Genomic DNA, 18817 nt, shown 5'->3' with positions numbered 1-18817 from the left:
AATATTGTGTTGGACAACGAGCAGACTTTTAGTCATCCAAAATCAACTACCAGTTGTGACGCCCCCATGTGGCCAACAAATTCAGTGCATCTTTCGCTGAACACATACTTGATAAAAAAAAATTACCAAACACACTCTTATAGGTCCAGAAAGTGCTGGTTTGATTTATTTGACCATATGCAAGATTCATGTCTTCATTTATCAACCCAAAAACAGGAATGGTGAAATCCTTTTACTAGTACAGTAACCTAATTTTCCTCCTTAGGTCCTTACAGAGCTTCCTTGAGTTAAAGGAGTACTTGATTACAGCGGTTCCAGCTGTGTGGAACATCTGGTGCACATTGATTGGTTGTACGTTATAATTGCCATACATTTGATCCTATGAATGCAGATGTAAAAATGTCTGTGACTGCCTCCAGGGAAAAGGCAGATGAGATAGACGGATAGAAAGTCTACTCCTCCACTGTTTCCTTTTTGCTGGTCTCCTGGCCTTCAAAGATCGGGTACTTGCTCTCCACTTCCGCCCATGTGATGGCACCATTGGCCAGGTCACGAATGATTTCGGGCAACTCGCTAACCTGTAAATAAACAGGTTGTACATGTCAGCAAAAGAGTCAACACACTCGCTCTCGCTCACTCAAATGAAATGAAGACACAAATATGAGCAACTGCTTTACCTCAGCCCTGATCTGCCTCATGGAGTCACGGTCTCTCAGAGTGGCCGTGTGGGGCGTCTTATTAACGGTGTCGAAATCGATGGTGATACCGAATGCAACACCAATCTCGTCTGTTCTGGCATAGCGTCTACCAATAGATCCTGAGGAATCATCCACCTTGTGGGAGACACCATTCCTGGTCAGGGCGTCAGCTGTAGAGCGAAGCAAAGCATTAATTATTACACAAATATTATTTCGATATCATTGATGGATTTTCATAAATAAAGTAGAGATGTTACTGCTCACATAATTCTCGAACGAACGGCGTAAATTCCTGATTTTGGCTCAATGGAAGGACGGAGCATTTGTATGGTGCAACAGTTGCAGGGAAGCTGAAATACTGAATAGGGAAAGCAGCAAAGTTCATAAATAAAGCAAGACAAATATATTAATTACAGAATATTAAAGCACAATGTGTTTACCGTTCTCTGTTCGTCTCCCTCTCTGATACGGAACGTGTGCTCAAAGATGGAGTACATGATTCTTCCAATGCCGAAGGAGGGTTCGATTACATTAGGAACAACCTCCTCAACTGTGAAGCAGATGATGTAATTTAAATTTAACGTCTTTTACATACTCTTACGCTGACATAATGTTAGTTCCTTTTACCATGCAGGGTCTTCTGGAACCTCTTGACATTAACCATGTCCTTGGTGAGTTTGAAAGTCTTGCCCTCCGTCTCAATGGTGAACTCACTGCAGTGACAGAGGAAACCAATGAATGGACAGATTAATATTAGTGGGCACTATTTTAGCAGTTTATTGGTTTAAAAAACTATGACATCAATTACCTACTGAAAAAAGAAGCTGGATGGGACATATTTAAACGGTCAATAAGAATTTGACTGCATGTAATTCAAAATGATCAAATAAATTTTTTTTTTACTTGTATTCTAATATTGGACAGGCAAAAACTGCTAACGTACTATTTTTGCAAACAATATTTCCATAATTTGTTCTGACTTAGGACTAAGACAAATAAAAGCCAATTATTATTTTATGATCGCTTAATTATTTATGATTAACAATGCATTATGCATTACCATTCAAAAGTTTGGGGTCATTAATGATTTAAGGAATTAATCATTTTATTAGGATGTATTAAATTGATCAAAAGTGATATGTATTTTGTAACTTTATAAATGTCTTTATTTCAAATAAATGCCGTTTTCTTTTACTTTCTATTCATGAAAAAATATGAAGTAGCTTATGTTACTGAGCACTAAATCAGAATATTAGAATGATTTCTGAAGGATCATGTGACACTGAAGACTGCAGTAATGAAGCTGTAAAAATTTTGCCATTAGAAGTAAATACAATTTTATAATATATTCAATTAGAAAAGAGTTATTTTAAATTGTAATAATATTTCACAATTTTACTGTCACTTTAATCAAATAAAACTGCCTTTATATTGTGAATCTTCATTTTTGGGTGTAATTGACATTACAAATGTTGGTAACGTAGTTTAATGATACTACATGTACTTCTTATAGTAATAATATTGTAATAACAGTAATTACAAGTAACTAAACCAAACCCTAACCGTAACTCTATAGTAAGTACATGTAGTTAGTTAATATTACCCTGTACATATTTGAGTGAGTACAATGTAACTACATCATCTTAAAATAAAGTGTAACCAAAATTTGAAATACTCTTGATCTCGATGACGCTCACCCAGTCTCGTTGAGGAGTTTCTCCTGTTCGGTGATATAGCATTCATCACAGATGGCCAGGTACTCCATGGCGAACTTGGCATCCTTCTTGTATGCTTTGCCGATGGCTCCTTTGTTGGGCTCGAACTGGACAACATTTACAACTTTGTGTGAAGCAGTTAAGGAAGGTGACTGAAGACAAACAGAACTAAAATTCTGTGCGGAGACACACCCATTCAAATGCTTTGACAGTTGCAATTGCTTAAGTAATGGAGGAAGTTGAAGGATATGGGTTCCTTCAAGGGTTTCTCAGCAACCAGAGGGACTTTGGTGGCCCGTGCGTGGCACAGAAGATCATAACACGAGCGATCAGCACAGCCCACAATCTCAATCCACCCCTGAAAAACAGCACAAACAAACACACAATTAAACACTTATTCGAATTGCACAAAAGTTTCTTGAGTAAACACTGAACGTACATAGGAGGTTTTGGTCTCAGCGTCCCAGCAGTCACAAGCATAGTGGGCCATCTCATTGTCCATATGCTGACGGAAACGAAGCTTGTCTTTCGCCACACCCACTTTGACCAGATAAAGGTAGATCCTTCCAATGAAGTAGCCCAACACGGAGTTGTTGATGATGCCCTACACAGTACAAAAGTTTATTAGAAAAACCAAACTGATTATTATAATCAATGCATCAAGAATCAGATCTCGACTAACCTGCTCCACAGCATCACCCAGCCTCATTATCTGGGCAGATTGCCCACTAGTCTGTGCTTTGGAGGAGTAAAGAATGATGTCCAGATCAGCAACATTAGAGAACTTGGAATGAACCTTCTCAGTCGGGTCTACAAAGTGCTCGATCTCAGCCATGGTAAACTCTCTATGGAGGGAAACATCACTTCAGTACATTTGAAATCCTAATGGAAACACTTCTGTGTGACACCCAAACAACCAAAGAGAGTCATGTTCAAAAGAAAAATCATAAGCCGCACCTGACACGAATCAAGCCAGAGCGAGGAGAGATCTCATTCCTGAAGGAGTTTCCGATCTGGGCGGCAGCGAATGGCAGCTTCCCCTGGTTAAACTCCAAAAGACGTTTGAAGTTGAGGAAGATTCCCTGAGCGGTTTCTGGCCTTAAATAGCTGAGGAAATAATGTAGCCCCAAGAGCAATGCATCAGTCTTCATACTTTGGATATTTTAAAATTATAGCGTGCGGTCTGGTGGTGTCCAACATACCCTTGCATGTTGCCCCCAGGCCCAATGGAGGTCTGGAACATCAGGTTGAAGGAGATGGGAGGTGTGAGGTCGTTTCCTGTAATGGGAGACTTGACTTTGTATTGCACAAACAAATCTGCCAATTCCTGCTGAGTGTAGTTATCCATCTGGGAAAAAAAACAACTAATCAATACATCAAATAAACAAGGACTTTTTGTTCCTGAAATCCACCCTTCTGGAACAAAATCCTGATTATTTGGATAAAAGGTATCCCAATCTTACTAAAAAGTTTGAACAACACAAACTGATAATTTGGTCCAGATCAAAAGATTAGATTTTGTGATCTAATCTGATTTCAGAATCCTTTTTTTTTCTTTTGAACAACCCATTTTCAAGATTTGATCTAATCCGATCAGATTACTTTTAGAAAACTGGCCCCAAATGATTACCCCCCCAAAAAAATTAAGGGCCCGTTCACACCAAGAATGTTAATTATAATGATAACTGTATTAGCATCCACACCAACGGACGATAATGTTTTGTTTATTATAAGCATGCGCTGCAGTTTTGACAGCTGCTGCTTTCAATGGTTAAGGTCTAAAATTGGGTGGATTCTGATTGGCTGTCAATGTTTGCATCGTTCATCAGCTAAAAAAAAGCTGTTGTGGTGTGGACTTCCCTATTCATATAGAGTTTAGGGGTGGGAGAAAAGGTCGCTGCATCGATGCATCGCGATTCGTTATCCAACGATTCCGAATCGATTCTGTGTTCAATTCAAATGGCCACTTCACCACTGGGCGCGCGCGCACGGTCACCGGCCAAACTGAAAAACCTGTTGATAGGCGAACGTTCGTATGCTGGTGAATTGGCTTAGTTTAAGATAAAATGGACAAACTACGACCTGCTCAGGGGCATCGCACCCGTGGGGAAACTTTTCCCGGTGAGAGGGTTAAACACACGCACGTTTTATGCAGTTTTTCTGCAGTTTTGCACAAACGCTTTGCTGCAGTCGCTATTTTTTATATTGCAAAACTGTCAAACAGATATTCGAACTAAAAACAAAACACATATTAGCTCCAATTTTGGTTAAAATGTAAAGTTCATGTATTTGCACAGCAGGATAATTGGTTACCAAAAATGTATGTTAAGAATCGTTTTGGGAATCGGATCATTACTCCCAGAATCGGAATCGGATCTAATTGTTAAGTGCCTTAAGATTCCCACCCCTAATAGAGTTAGAACGATTATTAAAACATGCCCAAGTGAGACATACCTGAGTGATGACACTCTCCATCTCATTTTTCTTATCTGCCGTACATTTTTTGTCACTCATTAATTTCTGTAGATGAGCTAAAAAGAAAAAGACATGGTATGCATTATTATTAGTAGTGGTATTTATTTAATTTTAATACAGGAACGTATTACTATTACTGTTAATGTACATTCCCAATAAAAGAAAAATCGAAATAAATGTTATACAAAATAAAACTTCTATTGAATTTCCTACTGAAACCATTTAAAGCTAATAGACTATTTGATATCACCCTGAAACATTACACATTTGTTCATCAGTTACAATTGGTATTAGAGCAAGAGGTATTTTCATAATAGAGCTTTTTGATGGACAAACAAAAGTTATACCACTATGAGTGCTTTGGCACTTATTCATTTCAGTCAGGTTGGTGGTCTACAGATTATGGAGACAGACTGGTCCCCTGATAAAACCTTTGTGATTCTTACAGATCCTATTGTTTTCTTTTACCCCTGAACAGCAACCAGATCAGTGGACAACAGAGCTGACCAGAGCCTGACTGTCTCATAGAGGTCAACACATACAGTACCACTGGAGCAGTTATTTATATAAGAAACAATGACAAACCTTTAAGGAGGTGGTCGGCACGGAAACACTCTCCGTTCTTGACATCCTTGACCATGTAGTCTGCAAATTTATCCACATGTCCTGATGTCCTGAAATGCAACAAAAGCACTGAATAAGAGTTCTAGAGTTGATGCCATGGCTACGGATTAATTAACAGATTGAATTACAGATTAAAGGTGAACAGACAGCTGAATGCTCACTTGAGAACGGGTTCTGGTGTAAGCATGGTGCAGTCGATCTCCAGAATCTGCTCCTCCTGGATGAAGTGTTGCCTCCAGACCTGGAGGATATTGTTCTTCAGCGCACATCCGACGGGCCCAAAGTCATACAGCCCACTCACACCTTTCTCACACACAAAAACAAGCAATGAGGTGACAATAACTAAGCCAATCATAGTTATTTTACTAGTAATGAAGGTATTAAAATACTTATATATGGAGGAATATTGTAAACACTGAAAATGCTCACCGCCATAGATAGCAAATGCCTGATCGTAAAAGAAACGTCTTTTTAAAGTGTCTTCCATCTTGGTTCGATCCACAATGTCATCTTTGGGCTGTAAGGCAAGCTCCTGTAAAATGGAAAAAGAGTCAAATTATTGACTTTGTAAATAATGAGGATAAAACATACAAAACCAAATTAACTAAAAAGCACGTATTCAAGCTACCAGTCTGATTAATAAAGAGTGTAATATGTTATCAAACGGAGCTGCAAAAATAATGGTGGTTTTCAGAACACTATACCCACCCACCTTTGGTCGGTCAAACAGACTGTCCCACCCCCGAACTCACACTATTGGTTGAACCAGTAAAGAGGTTCAGACAGGAGGGTGCAAAAGTCAGGTTCCAAAGGTAAAAATCCCATTAATTGTATCCTTATGCCAGGGACACACCAAGCGTTTTTGAGCGTCAGCTGAATAAGTTTTTCCGGTGTGTTCCGTTTTTTTTGGGCAGATTCAACATGTAGAACCGATGTTGGGCTATCGGTGAGAGAGAGAACTCTGATTGGCTGTTCAGCTAAGTGAACGAGACAGTGCATGAGAATAAGAGCAAAAGTGATGAAAGCGAGCAAGTAAGTCAAAACTGAACAGACAGAAGGCTGTTATAACTTTACGTCATCTTACCTGAGCAACAATAAGGGATGCGATCAACGTGATTGATATTCAATACGGTAAGCAAGCGCTGCTTTGTTAATGGTTTGTATACCTGGAGTCTTAGTTTCACTTTTCCTTTTTGAATTGCCAGTATAGACGAATATATCAAACAGACAGTTGACAACACAGTCGGCTTTCATCAGCGTTAGTTCTTTGGCATCAGTTTGGTGTGTCCCTGTCTTTAGGGGAATTTATTTTTAACAATAACTTACTGTATAAAACATTAAAGATATATTGAGAGCTACAAGGTTGTTAATCTATAATATATGCTTTTTGATGCCATCTGTTCACATATTTTTTTAAATAATTGTGTTTAACAGTGTAATTCCTGGTGAAAAAAAACCATTATTCTGCTAAGAAATCTTCACCAATCAGAGAATCAAAACAAGCACATTGCATTAAAAGAACACTTTAGTGCCTGCCCACTCCCATGAAGCACTGCAAATTAAGTAATCAAATATATCAAATATCAAATCAAATATATATATACAGTGAGGAAAATAAGTATTTGAACACCCTGCTATTTTGCAAGTTCTCCCACTTAGAAATCATGGAGGGGTCTGAAATTGTCATCGTAGGTGCATGTCCACTGTGAGAGACATAATCTAAAAAATAAATCCAGAAATTAACTATTTATTTGTATGATACAGCTGCAAATAAGTATTTGAACACCTGTCTATCAGCTAGAATTCTGACCCTCAAAGACCTGTTAGTCTGCCTTTAAAATGTCCACCTCCACTCCATTTATTATCCTAAATTAGATGCACCTGTTTGAGGTCGTTAGCTGCATAAAGACACCTGTCCACCCCATACAATCAGTAAGAATCCAACTACTAACATGGCCAAGACCAAAGAGCTGTCCAAAGACACTAGAGACAAAATTGTACACCTCCACAAGGCTGGAAAGGGCTACGGGGAAATTGCCAAGCAGCTTGGTGAAAAAAGGTCCACTGTTGGAGCAATCATTAGAAAATGGAAGAAACTAAACATGACTGTCAATCTCCCTCGGACTGGGGCTCCATGCAAGATCTCACCTCGTGGGGTCTCAATGATCCTAAGAAAGGTGAGAAATCAGCCCAGAACTACACGGGAGGAGCTGGTCAATGACCTGAAAAGAGCTGGGACCACCGTTTCCAAGGTTACTGTTGGTAATACACTAAGACGTCATGGTTTGAAATCATGCATGGCACGGAAGGTTCCCCTGCTTAAACCAGCACATGTCCAAGCCCGTCTTAAGTTTGCCAATGACCATTTGGATGATCCAGAGGAGTCATGGGAGAAAGTCATGTGGTCAGATGAGACCAAAATAGAACTTTATGGTCATAATTCCACTAAATGTGTTTGGAGGAAGAAGAATGATGAGTACCATCCCAAGAACACCATCCCTAGCATGGGGGTGGTAGCATCATGCTTTGGGGGTGTTTTTCTGCACAAGGGACAGGGCGACTGCACTGTATTAAGGAGAGGATGACCGGGGCCATGTATTGTGATATTTTGGGGAACAAACTCCTTCCCTCAGTTAGAGCATTGAAGATGGGTCGAGGCTGGGTCTTCCAACATGACAATGACCCGAAGCACACAGCCAGGATAACCAAGGAGTGGCTCTGTAAGAAGCATATCAAGGTTCTGGCGTGGCCTAGCCAGTCTCCAGACCTAAACCCAATAGAGAATCTTTGGAGGGAGCTCAAACTCCGTGTTTCTCAGCAACAGGCCAGAAACCTGACTGATCTAGAGAAGATCTGTGTGGAGGAGTGGGCCAAAATCCCTCCTGCAGTGTGTGCAAACCTGGTGAAAAACTACAGGAAACGACTGACCTCTGTAATTGCAAACAAACGCTACTGTACCAAACATTAACATTGATTTTCTCAGGTGTTCAAATACTTATTTGCAGCTGTATCATACAAATAAATAGTTAAAAATAGCATACATTGTGATTTCTGGATTTTTTTTTTAAAGATTATGTCTCTCACAGTGGACATGCACCTACGATGACAATTTCAGACCCCTCCATGATTTCTAAGTGGGAGAACTTGCAAAATAGTAATAATAAATGAAATACTTATTTTCCTCACTGTATATATATATATATATATATATATATATATATATATATATATATATATATATATATATATATATATATGAAATAAAGATAATATCAGAACTTTAGCACATTTAATAATTACAACGTATGCAATGCCACTGAAAAACCAAACGGACACATTTCAGAAAAATAAAAACTTAAAATAATTTATTTCATTTATTGACATCGATTATATATAGTACCGGTAGAATGTTTGGAAATATTACAAACAAGTCTCTTGTGTTCATCTAGCTTGCATTTATTTGATAAAAAAATACACAAAAAAATATTGTGATATATGTACAATTTAAAATGATTTTATTTTATTCAAAGTATTTTAATATGCTTTAAATATAATTTATTTCTGTGATGCAAAGCTGAATTTATCACTTATTACTCCAATCTCCTATGTCACATGATCCTTCAGAAATCATTATAATATGCTGATTTATTATCAATGTTGGAAACAGTTGCTGCTTTATATTTTTTATATAACCTGTGAAGCTTTTTACAGGAATTTTTGATGAATAAAAAGAAAAAAAAAAGAAAAAAAAAAGAACAATTTATTAAAAAATTTAAATCACTACACTACCATTCAAAAGTTTGGGGTGAGTAATTTTTCTCTTTCTTTTTTTCAAAGAAATTTATATTTTTATTCAACAAGGATGTGTTAAATTGATAAAAAAGTGATAATAAAAATGTATATTGTTATAAAAGATTACTATTTTGAATAAATGCTGTTCTTTTTAACTTTCCTGAATCTATGAATCCTGAAAAAAGAATCAAATAAGCATATCAGAATGATTTCTGAAGGATCATGTGACACTGAAGACTGGAGTAATGGCTGATGAAAATTCAGCTTTGCATCACAGAAATAAATTATATTTTAAAGTAAACCATTATCTTTCCAATATTTCACAATATTAACAATAGAAACAAATGATAACCTGGGATCTATCAATGCATCTTAAACACTTCATATTTAACAGCATCCCAATGTTATTTTAAGGAGCATAACTGACAGAATAACATGTCTCACCTTGGCCTCAAGGATCCTCTTGCGAGCTTTAAGTTCTGCTACGGCCTTATTGACATCTACATCAGGAGCGTTTTCTGCCTTCAACTTGCGCACAAGATCACCCTATGTGGAAAAATAAACAGCTTAGTTTATTATTATAATTACTGGATATTAGAACACATATGCATCCATCAACATTTCCCCATAAATATGCTGAGTTTCGTTTTAACTGTCTGTGTTTTTCTCCACCCTCAGTCTCCATTGGTCTCTGTTGCAGAATTGGTCATCTCAAACGTGGCACTGACAGACCGAATCATCCAGCAGTATAAACCCAAAATAAAGCCACCACATTGTAATACACTTACTGCAATATCACTGTATGCAAAAAGGCATTATGTCGTTTTCCATAACAAGCCATTTTAACCATTTTGACTAATATAAAGGGCCGCATTTGATTCCTAAATGGTGGTTCCACCTCGAATAAAGAGCAAATACGTGTTTAATGCCATGAATGACTATGTGAGATAATAACGCAGCATATTACATATGCTTGTTATTGTCTTCCATTACCTGTTCCTTCACTGCCACCCTCAAGGGAGCCAGAACCTCTTCAATATTGCCACCCATATTCTGCCCTTCCGTCATCTCCAGCCACGCGCTTCTCTTCTTCTTCTTACACAAACAGCCCGACAGTGAGAGCGCTCTGATCGGAGGGGAAGCACACAGGCGTATGGGACTGGATCGGACCCTCGGAACAGCGCGGACGGTGGCAATCTGTGTACCGGTCCTGAGGAGGAGTGCTGATGTTGCGCTACGCAGAGACAGCATGGACCGAGAGGAGGAGCAACCACACCGCGGAACTGAATGATGAAATCCCCAGAAATGAGTAAGTGCCGGCGGCGATTCAGTTCGATACTTTCGCCATTTCTTTTGTACAATCGGATTAGTTTAAATTAAAAATGGCAGATTCGCCACAACCTCTCAGTCTTCTGCTTAGTGCAGAAATCGAAATAAAACAAGTGCAAAGTAGGCCTAATAATAAAAGAACGAAGTAAAAATCACTTCAGTCCTGCTTTAAATAAATACATATTTACTTATACATGACAAAGTATAATTAATAGTAAATAATTTAAAATAGTAGGCCTACTCAATGAACTCAACACCTTGTGAAAGAAAAAAAACAATACACAGAATAGTAAAACATTCATTGCAAGATATTTAAGAAATTAAAGAAAACACACGATAAGGCAACACGATATAACTTCAAAACAAGGATATAATCATTCCTCGTTTTTTACAAACAGTAATTTCATGGTTGTCATTGACTTTTGTTCACTATAGTGAGATCAATAGATGCATGGGCCATTGATTGTTTTTTTTTAAAAGCTTGTTTTCACATTGTCTACATGCACATTTTACACACATTATGCATTAATGGGAAGTGTAATTTCTCAATTTTTGGCCAGGTCTAGATTACCCCTACCCCAACAACAACAATAATTCATCAGTAGCCTACAACAACAACAACACTACCTCAGGAAGACTCTTTGGAGTATATATAGAGAAGAGAATTTACTCATAAATATGATGATTTAATACAATTTATATATTGTATGAGTACAAATAATACTATATAATATTAATTACTAATAATATTAATTAATATAATATAATATAATATCTCCTCTCCTCTGCAATTGTTTACTAAAACAAACACTTGTTTTACTTGTTTGGATATTCTTCATTTGTCACACTGTCAAAATGAATAAAACTGACTCCAGTTCAGCCATCATCTCCTCCAATCACAGGACTCCAGGAGTTAAACTCAATCTGAAACGAATTACTCAGGAAACAATTTACTGTTCGGTCACAAGATGTCAGTATAGGCACACGTTTAAATAGTGACTCAATTGGAACAACTGTGGAATAACAATACATAGTACTTAAATCTATTTATTCAAGCCATTTGCCACAAAGCAAACACTATAATTTCTATACTCTGTATATATTTTTTATAAACGTCATCCATTAGTTATATAGGCTAGACTTCGATTTCCAAAAGAATATTCTGCAGTAGCCTTTTTTTTAATGTTTTCTTATGAGTTAAATAGAACAAGTTTGATTCGTTTTTCAAAAATCCAAATTAATTTAGAAACTCAACAAGCACTAAACATTGTATATTTTAATAGCCTGTTGACATTATTTGTTTATTTAGCTACATTGTTTATATTTTAAAATTATTAATATTAAAAACGTATTAATACAAAAATTTAATAAAGTGTAAAAAGGCTGCAAAACTAGCTGACGTGAAGGTTGCATCAGACTGCCTTATTAAACATTAAGATCAAACCCCCACCGTCATAAAATATTCAGTAACCCTCCCACCTCTCGCCCTGTCATTAAAGCATTTCTGAAATCACTGCAATTTCTCTTAGAGTCTCAGCAAAATCATTTCCTTTTTAAACCACAGATTATTGTGCTTTATGTATAGAATTGATAATTTTCTGCATCTTTTTTTTTTAGATCTTTTAAATCTGATGTTTCATAGCTTATAGTTTTCTGGTTATTATGTCTGAAAAAGGTTTGAAATGCCATAATGAATGTGAGATAATATGCTGCAATAATGTCTAAAGTGAGAGCAAACAAACTAGTTTTAAAAGTGCTGTAAGCTAGAATACATATTTTATGAAAATCAGACCAGTTAAAAAACATTAATAAACTTAGCTTGACCTGTGATACAGATCACTATAGATGAGCGGCATACAGATTTTTTTCTTGCCTTGACACTTTGTTAATACATATAAATATTCTATAAATAGTCATGCTGCTATTTGAATATAACCTTAACAAAAAACAGTCAGAAATAAATTAGAAAACAACAACGTGTATAAAATGTTATTTGTTCAGTTTATACATCTATACTGGATTCATGACATTGATTTGGGTTCAACATTAGGTGTGTAGCCTATTGGTCTTTTATAAGATATGCAACAAGCAAAAACAATAATTCTTGTTTGTTTCCTTGTGTTAAGTGTACACAAACTTTTGTGTGTTATTTCTCGTTTACCCCACTTTTTTGACAGTGTGGCTGATATCAAGTAAAAGTGACTGTAGTAACTACGGTTACCATGGTAAATTTCTCTAAAGGGTCGTTTCACACGGTCACATCATGTGTGTGTGCGCGCGTGTACACACACACACACACACACACACACACACAAGGAGAAGGGGAGAGAAAGAGCGGCTGCAGATTTCAGACTCTTTGTTATTACACACTCTGTCACTGATCTCCATAGACATCATTTCACACGAGGGCTGAAATGTCGCCGATTGCCGTCATCTGACAGGAGTATCTCGTCTTGCATTTGGTCGCCGCATGATCATGAAGTGTGTGCTGTATGTTTATTTGGATGCGGTGGTGTAAGATTGTGTGTGCGGTGTATGGTACGTCTGCCATCGGGACTCACTCCGCTAGCTCGCTAGCATCAGGCTAGCTGAAAATTATCAAAACATAAGTGACTGAGGAGGAATAAAATCCCGTTTCCATGGACAACACGTCCATCATTACCCAGGTAGCAAATCCAAAGGAGGAAGAGATCCTTTCTTGTCAAGAAAAAGGTAAGGCGATTGGCGGCTGCTTATTTGACTGGATGTTGGATGTTTTTGTTTTGACAGCGGAATCACTGCAGCTTTACTGTTGATGCTCTTAAGGTTTAATCCATGAGATTATAAAGACTAATTATTATTTTCATTTTTAAAAAATAATAATATTATGTTAAAACAATCATTTATTATTATTGTTTTATATTATTGAAGTGTTGTATTTAATTGTCGTTATTGTTATATATATATATATAATTTTACAAAATTGGAAATCAATACTAAAATACAGAATAAGACATGTTTTTCTATAGTGTAACGTTATGGTTTCCAGCTCATGATTGAGAATTTCAAAACAAGTGTTTCCAGTCTGCTGCCTTCTGTTCTTGTTATTAAACGACAATGTGTTTAATATGGATACACTGTACTCGCTCACAGTTATTTTCCTATGCTTCAATCTTAATGCTTGTGCTAGAGCCTCAATAAGCGGATCAAATTATTTAATGCCACTGAACCTGAAAACAAAACACTCTCTGCCACACAGATCCCTGTTTTTGTATACATTTCTGCATGTAAAATGACAATCATGCATTATTGTACTGCTCAGAACTGTTGATGGTTTTCTGTCTTGAAAGCAAAAACTGTGGATGAAAGAATCAGTTTAACTGCTGCTAAACATTTAATGTAATTTCAGTGGAAGAGGTGGATTTCTGTATAGTGGAAGGATTGGGTTGACAGTGCAGCATGTTTGTTTTTCAGAAATGTTGGTCCCTTTTTCATATTATTGTCTTTTCTCTTTGGATTTTGCAGTGCTTCTAAATTAAGATTTATTTTACTCAATACAGTTTAGTGAGTTTGCCCAGCAAATCAATATCTCCTCCAGCCTGGCACTTTCCCCAAGTGCTCTTGACACATTTTGAGTCGGAGTCACCATCTGAAGCCTAATGCGGTTAAACCACTAGTTTTTCCCGGTGTGTTAGTTGATTGAAACAGTGTGGTATCAAATGCAAATTCAATTCCATAGCACTTCCATGGAGGGTGAGGGAAACAAACTCCTACTTATACGGTTATCAGTTGCTTTTTATAATTGCTTCTACATTTAACTAGTTCTCAAGAGAGCGTTTACCCCCATGGAAGTCTTGTGCCTGCTTAAGTCAACACAACACGTACTAATGTGAGATGAAGTTACGAGATTAGCCCAAACGAATTAACGTGAGTAAATAAATCTCGTAAATTATTTTCATGTGGCTTCCGGCTGCTTTTCTGAGGATAACAACACAACATAAACATTTTACAGTCACTTAGAGCACAAACAGATGGTAGTCCACATGTTGGGGGGGCTTACTAGACAAGAGAGGAGCAGAAGGATGGGGTCTGCTTTTGGGACGTTACGCGCCCTCTCACCGCTCCCCTGCCATGAAGTTGGATCAGTTGGCTGAGGATACCTCCAATATGAGAGGTTTGCCAGGGAGGGTCGTATGACAGAGGAATCTCGTCTTGATATCAGTATCAGTTTAACATACTCTTTGATTTAGGATGCCCGCTAAGCTCGAAGTTCTGTATATTAGAATCAGAGATGTGGTATCATCTCGCAGTTAAAATTCTGGCCTCTTATGCTCGGCTCCAGAGAATAAGTGCAATGCTCTGTTTGTCTGCCAGGCATATTTCGTTTTTGCGATGAATCTTAATTTATGCACGGCCATGTGCAGGAAAGCACACACTCACAAATCAAGCTATAGCTGTCACCTCTTATTGGAGTGAATGGACCCCTATGGCAACATTATTAAAGAGATATTTCACCCAAAATTAAAATTCTGTCATCGTTTATCCACCCTTCCAAACCTGTATGAATTTCATTACTCTGTTGAACACAAAAGAGGACATTTTGATTAATGGGCCCCATTGACTTCCATCTTATAAAAATACTATGGAAGTCAAAGGGGCCAATCAATTATTTGGTTACCCATATTCTTCAAAATCATTGTTTGTGTTCAGCAGAAGAAAGAAACTCATACAGGCTTGGAACAACTTGAATTGACAGAATTTTCATTTTTGGGTGAACTATCCCTTTAACATCATAGTAATAATTTGAACAGATTTAAAGGGGCTATATGCGTTTTTCTGCTCGCATTTTCTGCTCGCTCTCGCAGCGGTGGTGACGTCACATCCGCAGACAGCGCGGGAAAAGACGACCCGCCAGAAAATAGGAAAAATAGGATACAGGCTTATAGGTGCACCCACTGTGAGCGGACAAGGTGTCAGTATGCTCATCAGGAGATGTTTGAGTCATAAATGGTAAAATAAAAAGGCTATTGTTACGTTTATTTTGGGGAAAAAGTTGCATACAGCCCCTTTAAGGTGATGATTGAAAATAATGTCCTTTAAAGGAACTTTCCAGGTGCAATACAAGTTAAGCTTAATCAACAACTCGACTTGGCCCTTCTTTTCTTCAAAAAAGTAGAAATCTGGGTTTCAGTGAGACACTGAAAGTGAATGGGGTACATTTGTAATCATTAAAAGTTGTGATGAAATGGAAGTAATGACAGATCCTTTCTTCCTTACTGTGATGTACATCGAAGTTTTACGGTTAGATTGAGTTGTGACATTTTAATTAAAAAGGTCAAATTTTGGAATAAATTAATCATTTGCATGGATGAATTGTTCACACTAAGATCAATAACGTGCATTTAGTAAATAGATATGGTACATTTTCAAGTTTCAATAGCATAGACATGAGATGTTAACATTATTTTAGTTACAAATTACTTTCCTGTGTGAAATTATATCAAATTTTACTACTTTAACAATGCAAAAAAAACCTTAACTATAAAAATTGATGATTTAATACTACACATTTCTGTTTTTAAAACCTCCAATCCCAATTACTTCTACTTCTACAAACAAGACCACTTGATTAAACATTTTTTAATATTACCTTTGTAACATTTTTGTGTCTTTTAAGTTTGAATGGACTTTGAATGGAGGGACAAAATCTTAAGTTTCATAAAAAAACAAATCTCCATTTGTGTTTGGAAGTTGAACGAAAATCTTAAAGGTTTGAAATGGCATGAGGGTGAGTAAATGATGACAGAATTGACATTTTTGGGTTAATTATACCTTATAAATACAGTAAGTTGAGCCATGGATAAAACTAACTCTATATTGTGAATGGGCCTGTCACGATAACTACTTTTTGTTTTGCGATATATCGTCCCAGAAAGAATTGCGATAAACGATATTATTGTCATTTTAAGACTATTTTATGCCACCTAATATATAATCCTAATATAACAGTATAATAATGCAAGTAGACCTACACACTTTCAAATGACAACCTTTTAATTCTTTAGATCATGGAAATTAAGGGTAAAAATTATATTATCCTAAATAAAAAAATAAAAAATTTGAATAAATAGTAAATGAACATTTTCCCTTGCGAAACGGCTTTAACACTCGTCATTCTGCATTGACATTTATATGTGCACCAGAACAGGGGATTGCGGCTTTGAAATCGAGTCCATTTGGGCTTATTCTTCCAAACTGTCAGTAGTTGTCAGGAAAACACTAAAACGCCTCAAATGGCGCCTTTTTTTCACCTGTCGATAACCCCTCTGTGTTTGAAGGAACTGCCCGAGAACCACTTTCGCCTCCAGATTGAAAACATACAATATGACAGCACAATCGAGTAAAATGTTGGTGACATTCATTATCATGTAAACATAATGGGCGATATATTGATTATTGCGACAGGGCTAATTGCTAATCATATTGTTTACATCAACGATACAAATCGTCACATTTTTATATCGCAATATTTCGATATGGCAATGTATCTTTACACCCCTCCCTTACCCCTTATGATTTTTCATGGCCAGGTATTCCCATCGCAGTTGCTGATCTTGATATTCAGAGCTTTCTGTGAGATTTAAAGATTCTCATTAAAAATATGCCACTGTCTCTTAGCTACAGCTACAACGTATAATGAAGCATAGTTTTCGAGGTTTGTCATGCAGAAACACAACCTTACCTTTTCAAAATTAAGCTTTGCACACCGGTCCCCTCATTTGGTGAAAAACTTCTCTAACCCAGTGGCCTTGGATGTCGGTCACACTTGCTGAATATTTCAAAGCCAGATGGGGCTATTTTCAGAAACCTATCGGTTTCGTTGTAAGCAAAGAAGCATCTGACAAATGCATGTGCTTTAAGTGCGGCACTGGTGTTGGTGCTTATAGATTGCACCTTTATGCATAATGTATAGAGTTTAATGAAGTTGGCATTGGAATCTTATTGCTGAGGGTTTCGGGACAAACGCTGTTACAGGTGATAAAGCGAATCTAGTTGTAGATGCACGTGATGGATGAGGTCATGGAGGCTTTTAGGGCTTGTTAAAAGCTTTTTGCCCTTAAGTCTCTAAGAGAAATGGTCAGTCAAGGTTAGGCGGTCTCCTTGCCACTTTATTTGGGAATACTCTCTCATTTTGCATTCTTGTTGCAATCTTAACCTTGCAAACCGAATGTGGTTGGGCGTACAGTCTGGAGGCCTTTTTTGGTCTCTTGAGTGTGCAGCAAATTACAAATATGTGCTCATAATTCTGGATGATTCGAGTACACATTATGTTTGTTTGCAAGGCATGAGGCCTTGTTTTGTCAGTCCACAAAACTCATGGAGCATTGGCCAGCTAATGTCAGGAAGCACATAATGACATCATACAATCAGCATGAAACACTATTATCCAACCAACTGTAAAAACAATCCCTGTATCATCCATCTCTGGTTGGCGTCCAGTCTGTTTGGTTTACTTCATGAAGCCCGTTACATTATGGATTATTGTGCAGGCTTCACAATATGAGGGAGAGATGGTTGCAAACCTAGCAATGGGTCATGATGGATTGTGATGAGGACAACTAGTTTATTTAGATTTTTGTCGTATATATGGATGCATCGATGTAAAAAATATACTATTTTGTGCATATACATAAAAACTAAAACACAATAACAAAAAATGACTCATTTTATATGCTACAAGAAAATGTTGGCATCACATCATTAGACTGTATAGTATGAAAAATGCATATTCATTTTGAGATTTGCTAAAGATTACATTTAACAGTATTAAATTATTTTTAATAATAATAAATAAATGTATTATTGTTTTTAAAGATTAACTATAACTGAGTGTTACATAATGGCAAAGGTAATTTAAATGTAAAAAATTGGGGAAATGAGCATGCACAACAATTAAATATTCAATATCAAAATGATACAGATAGATTAAACAAAACTCTAATATTGGCCAAATTATCAAAATAATATAGATGCATTGTGCATCCCTCTTCTTATAAAAGATGTACAATGTATCTATTATTTTGATAATTTGGCCAATATTAGAGTAATCTGTATCATTTTGATATTGAATATTTAATTGTTGTGCATGCTCATTTCAAAATTGTTTTCTATATTAATATTTTAATATGTCATTTGTCATTTGGC

The 18817-nt window shown here is 36.8% G+C and overlaps 2 protein-coding genes across 3 annotated transcripts in view; one reads left to right on the top strand and one right to left on the bottom strand.

The window, feature by feature from the left end:
- Positions 1 to 132: 132 nt before the first annotated feature.
- gars1 (glycyl-tRNA synthetase 1) lies at positions 133 to 10605 on the bottom strand. The gene is made up of 17 exons (XM_079806054.1): positions 10298 to 10605; positions 9749 to 9850; positions 5942 to 6044; positions 5674 to 5815; positions 5474 to 5562; positions 4868 to 4944; positions 3616 to 3761; positions 3371 to 3520; positions 3096 to 3258; positions 2853 to 3017; positions 2664 to 2771; positions 2396 to 2541; positions 1326 to 1411; positions 1139 to 1248; positions 963 to 1056; positions 678 to 868; positions 133 to 578 (listed from the first exon to the last, which is right to left on the bottom strand). Exons 1-17 carry the CDS (start codon positions 10553 to 10555, stop codon positions 453 to 455), a joined length of 2256 nt encoding a protein of 751 aa, XP_079662180.1. The 5' UTR covers positions 10556 to 10605; the 3' UTR covers positions 133 to 452.
- A 2313-nt stretch (positions 10606 to 12918) lies between these two features.
- Positions 12919 to 18817, top strand: part of ctdspla (CTD (carboxy-terminal domain, RNA polymerase II, polypeptide A) small phosphatase-like a) — a 60533-nt gene continuing 54634 nt past the window's right edge. The window contains exon 1 of one of the 2 annotated variants that reach the window (XM_079806888.1): positions 12919 to 13345. In XM_079806888.1, coding sequence (XP_079663014.1) covers positions 13273 to 13345 — 73 coding nt within the window. In that variant the 5' untranslated portion in view covers positions 12919 to 13272. The remainder of the gene's footprint in view (positions 13346 to 18817) is intronic. The other variant, XM_079806887.1, reaches the window with a different exon arrangement.

This window comes from Gobio gobio (assembly GCF_949357685.1).
Source record: "Gobio gobio genome assembly, chromosome: 23".
NCBI classification, from domain to species: Eukaryota; Metazoa; Chordata; class Actinopteri; order Cypriniformes; family Gobionidae; genus Gobio; species Gobio gobio.
This window is presented reverse-complemented; position numbering and strand designations above follow the sequence as displayed.

Coding starts and splice junctions, on each gene's coding strand:
- gars1 (XM_079806054.1), bottom strand. CDS start 10,555: ATGCTGTCTCTGCGTAGCGCAACATCAGCACTCCTCCTCAGGACCGGT. Junction 2,542..2,663: donor AGAAACCCTTGAAGGAACCC/ATATCCTTCAAC, acceptor ACTGCTTCACAC/AAAGTTGTAAATGTTGTCCA. Junction 1,412..2,395: donor AAACTCCTCAACGAGACTGG/GTGAGCGTCATC, acceptor CTGTCACTGCAG/TGAGTTCACCATTGAGACGG.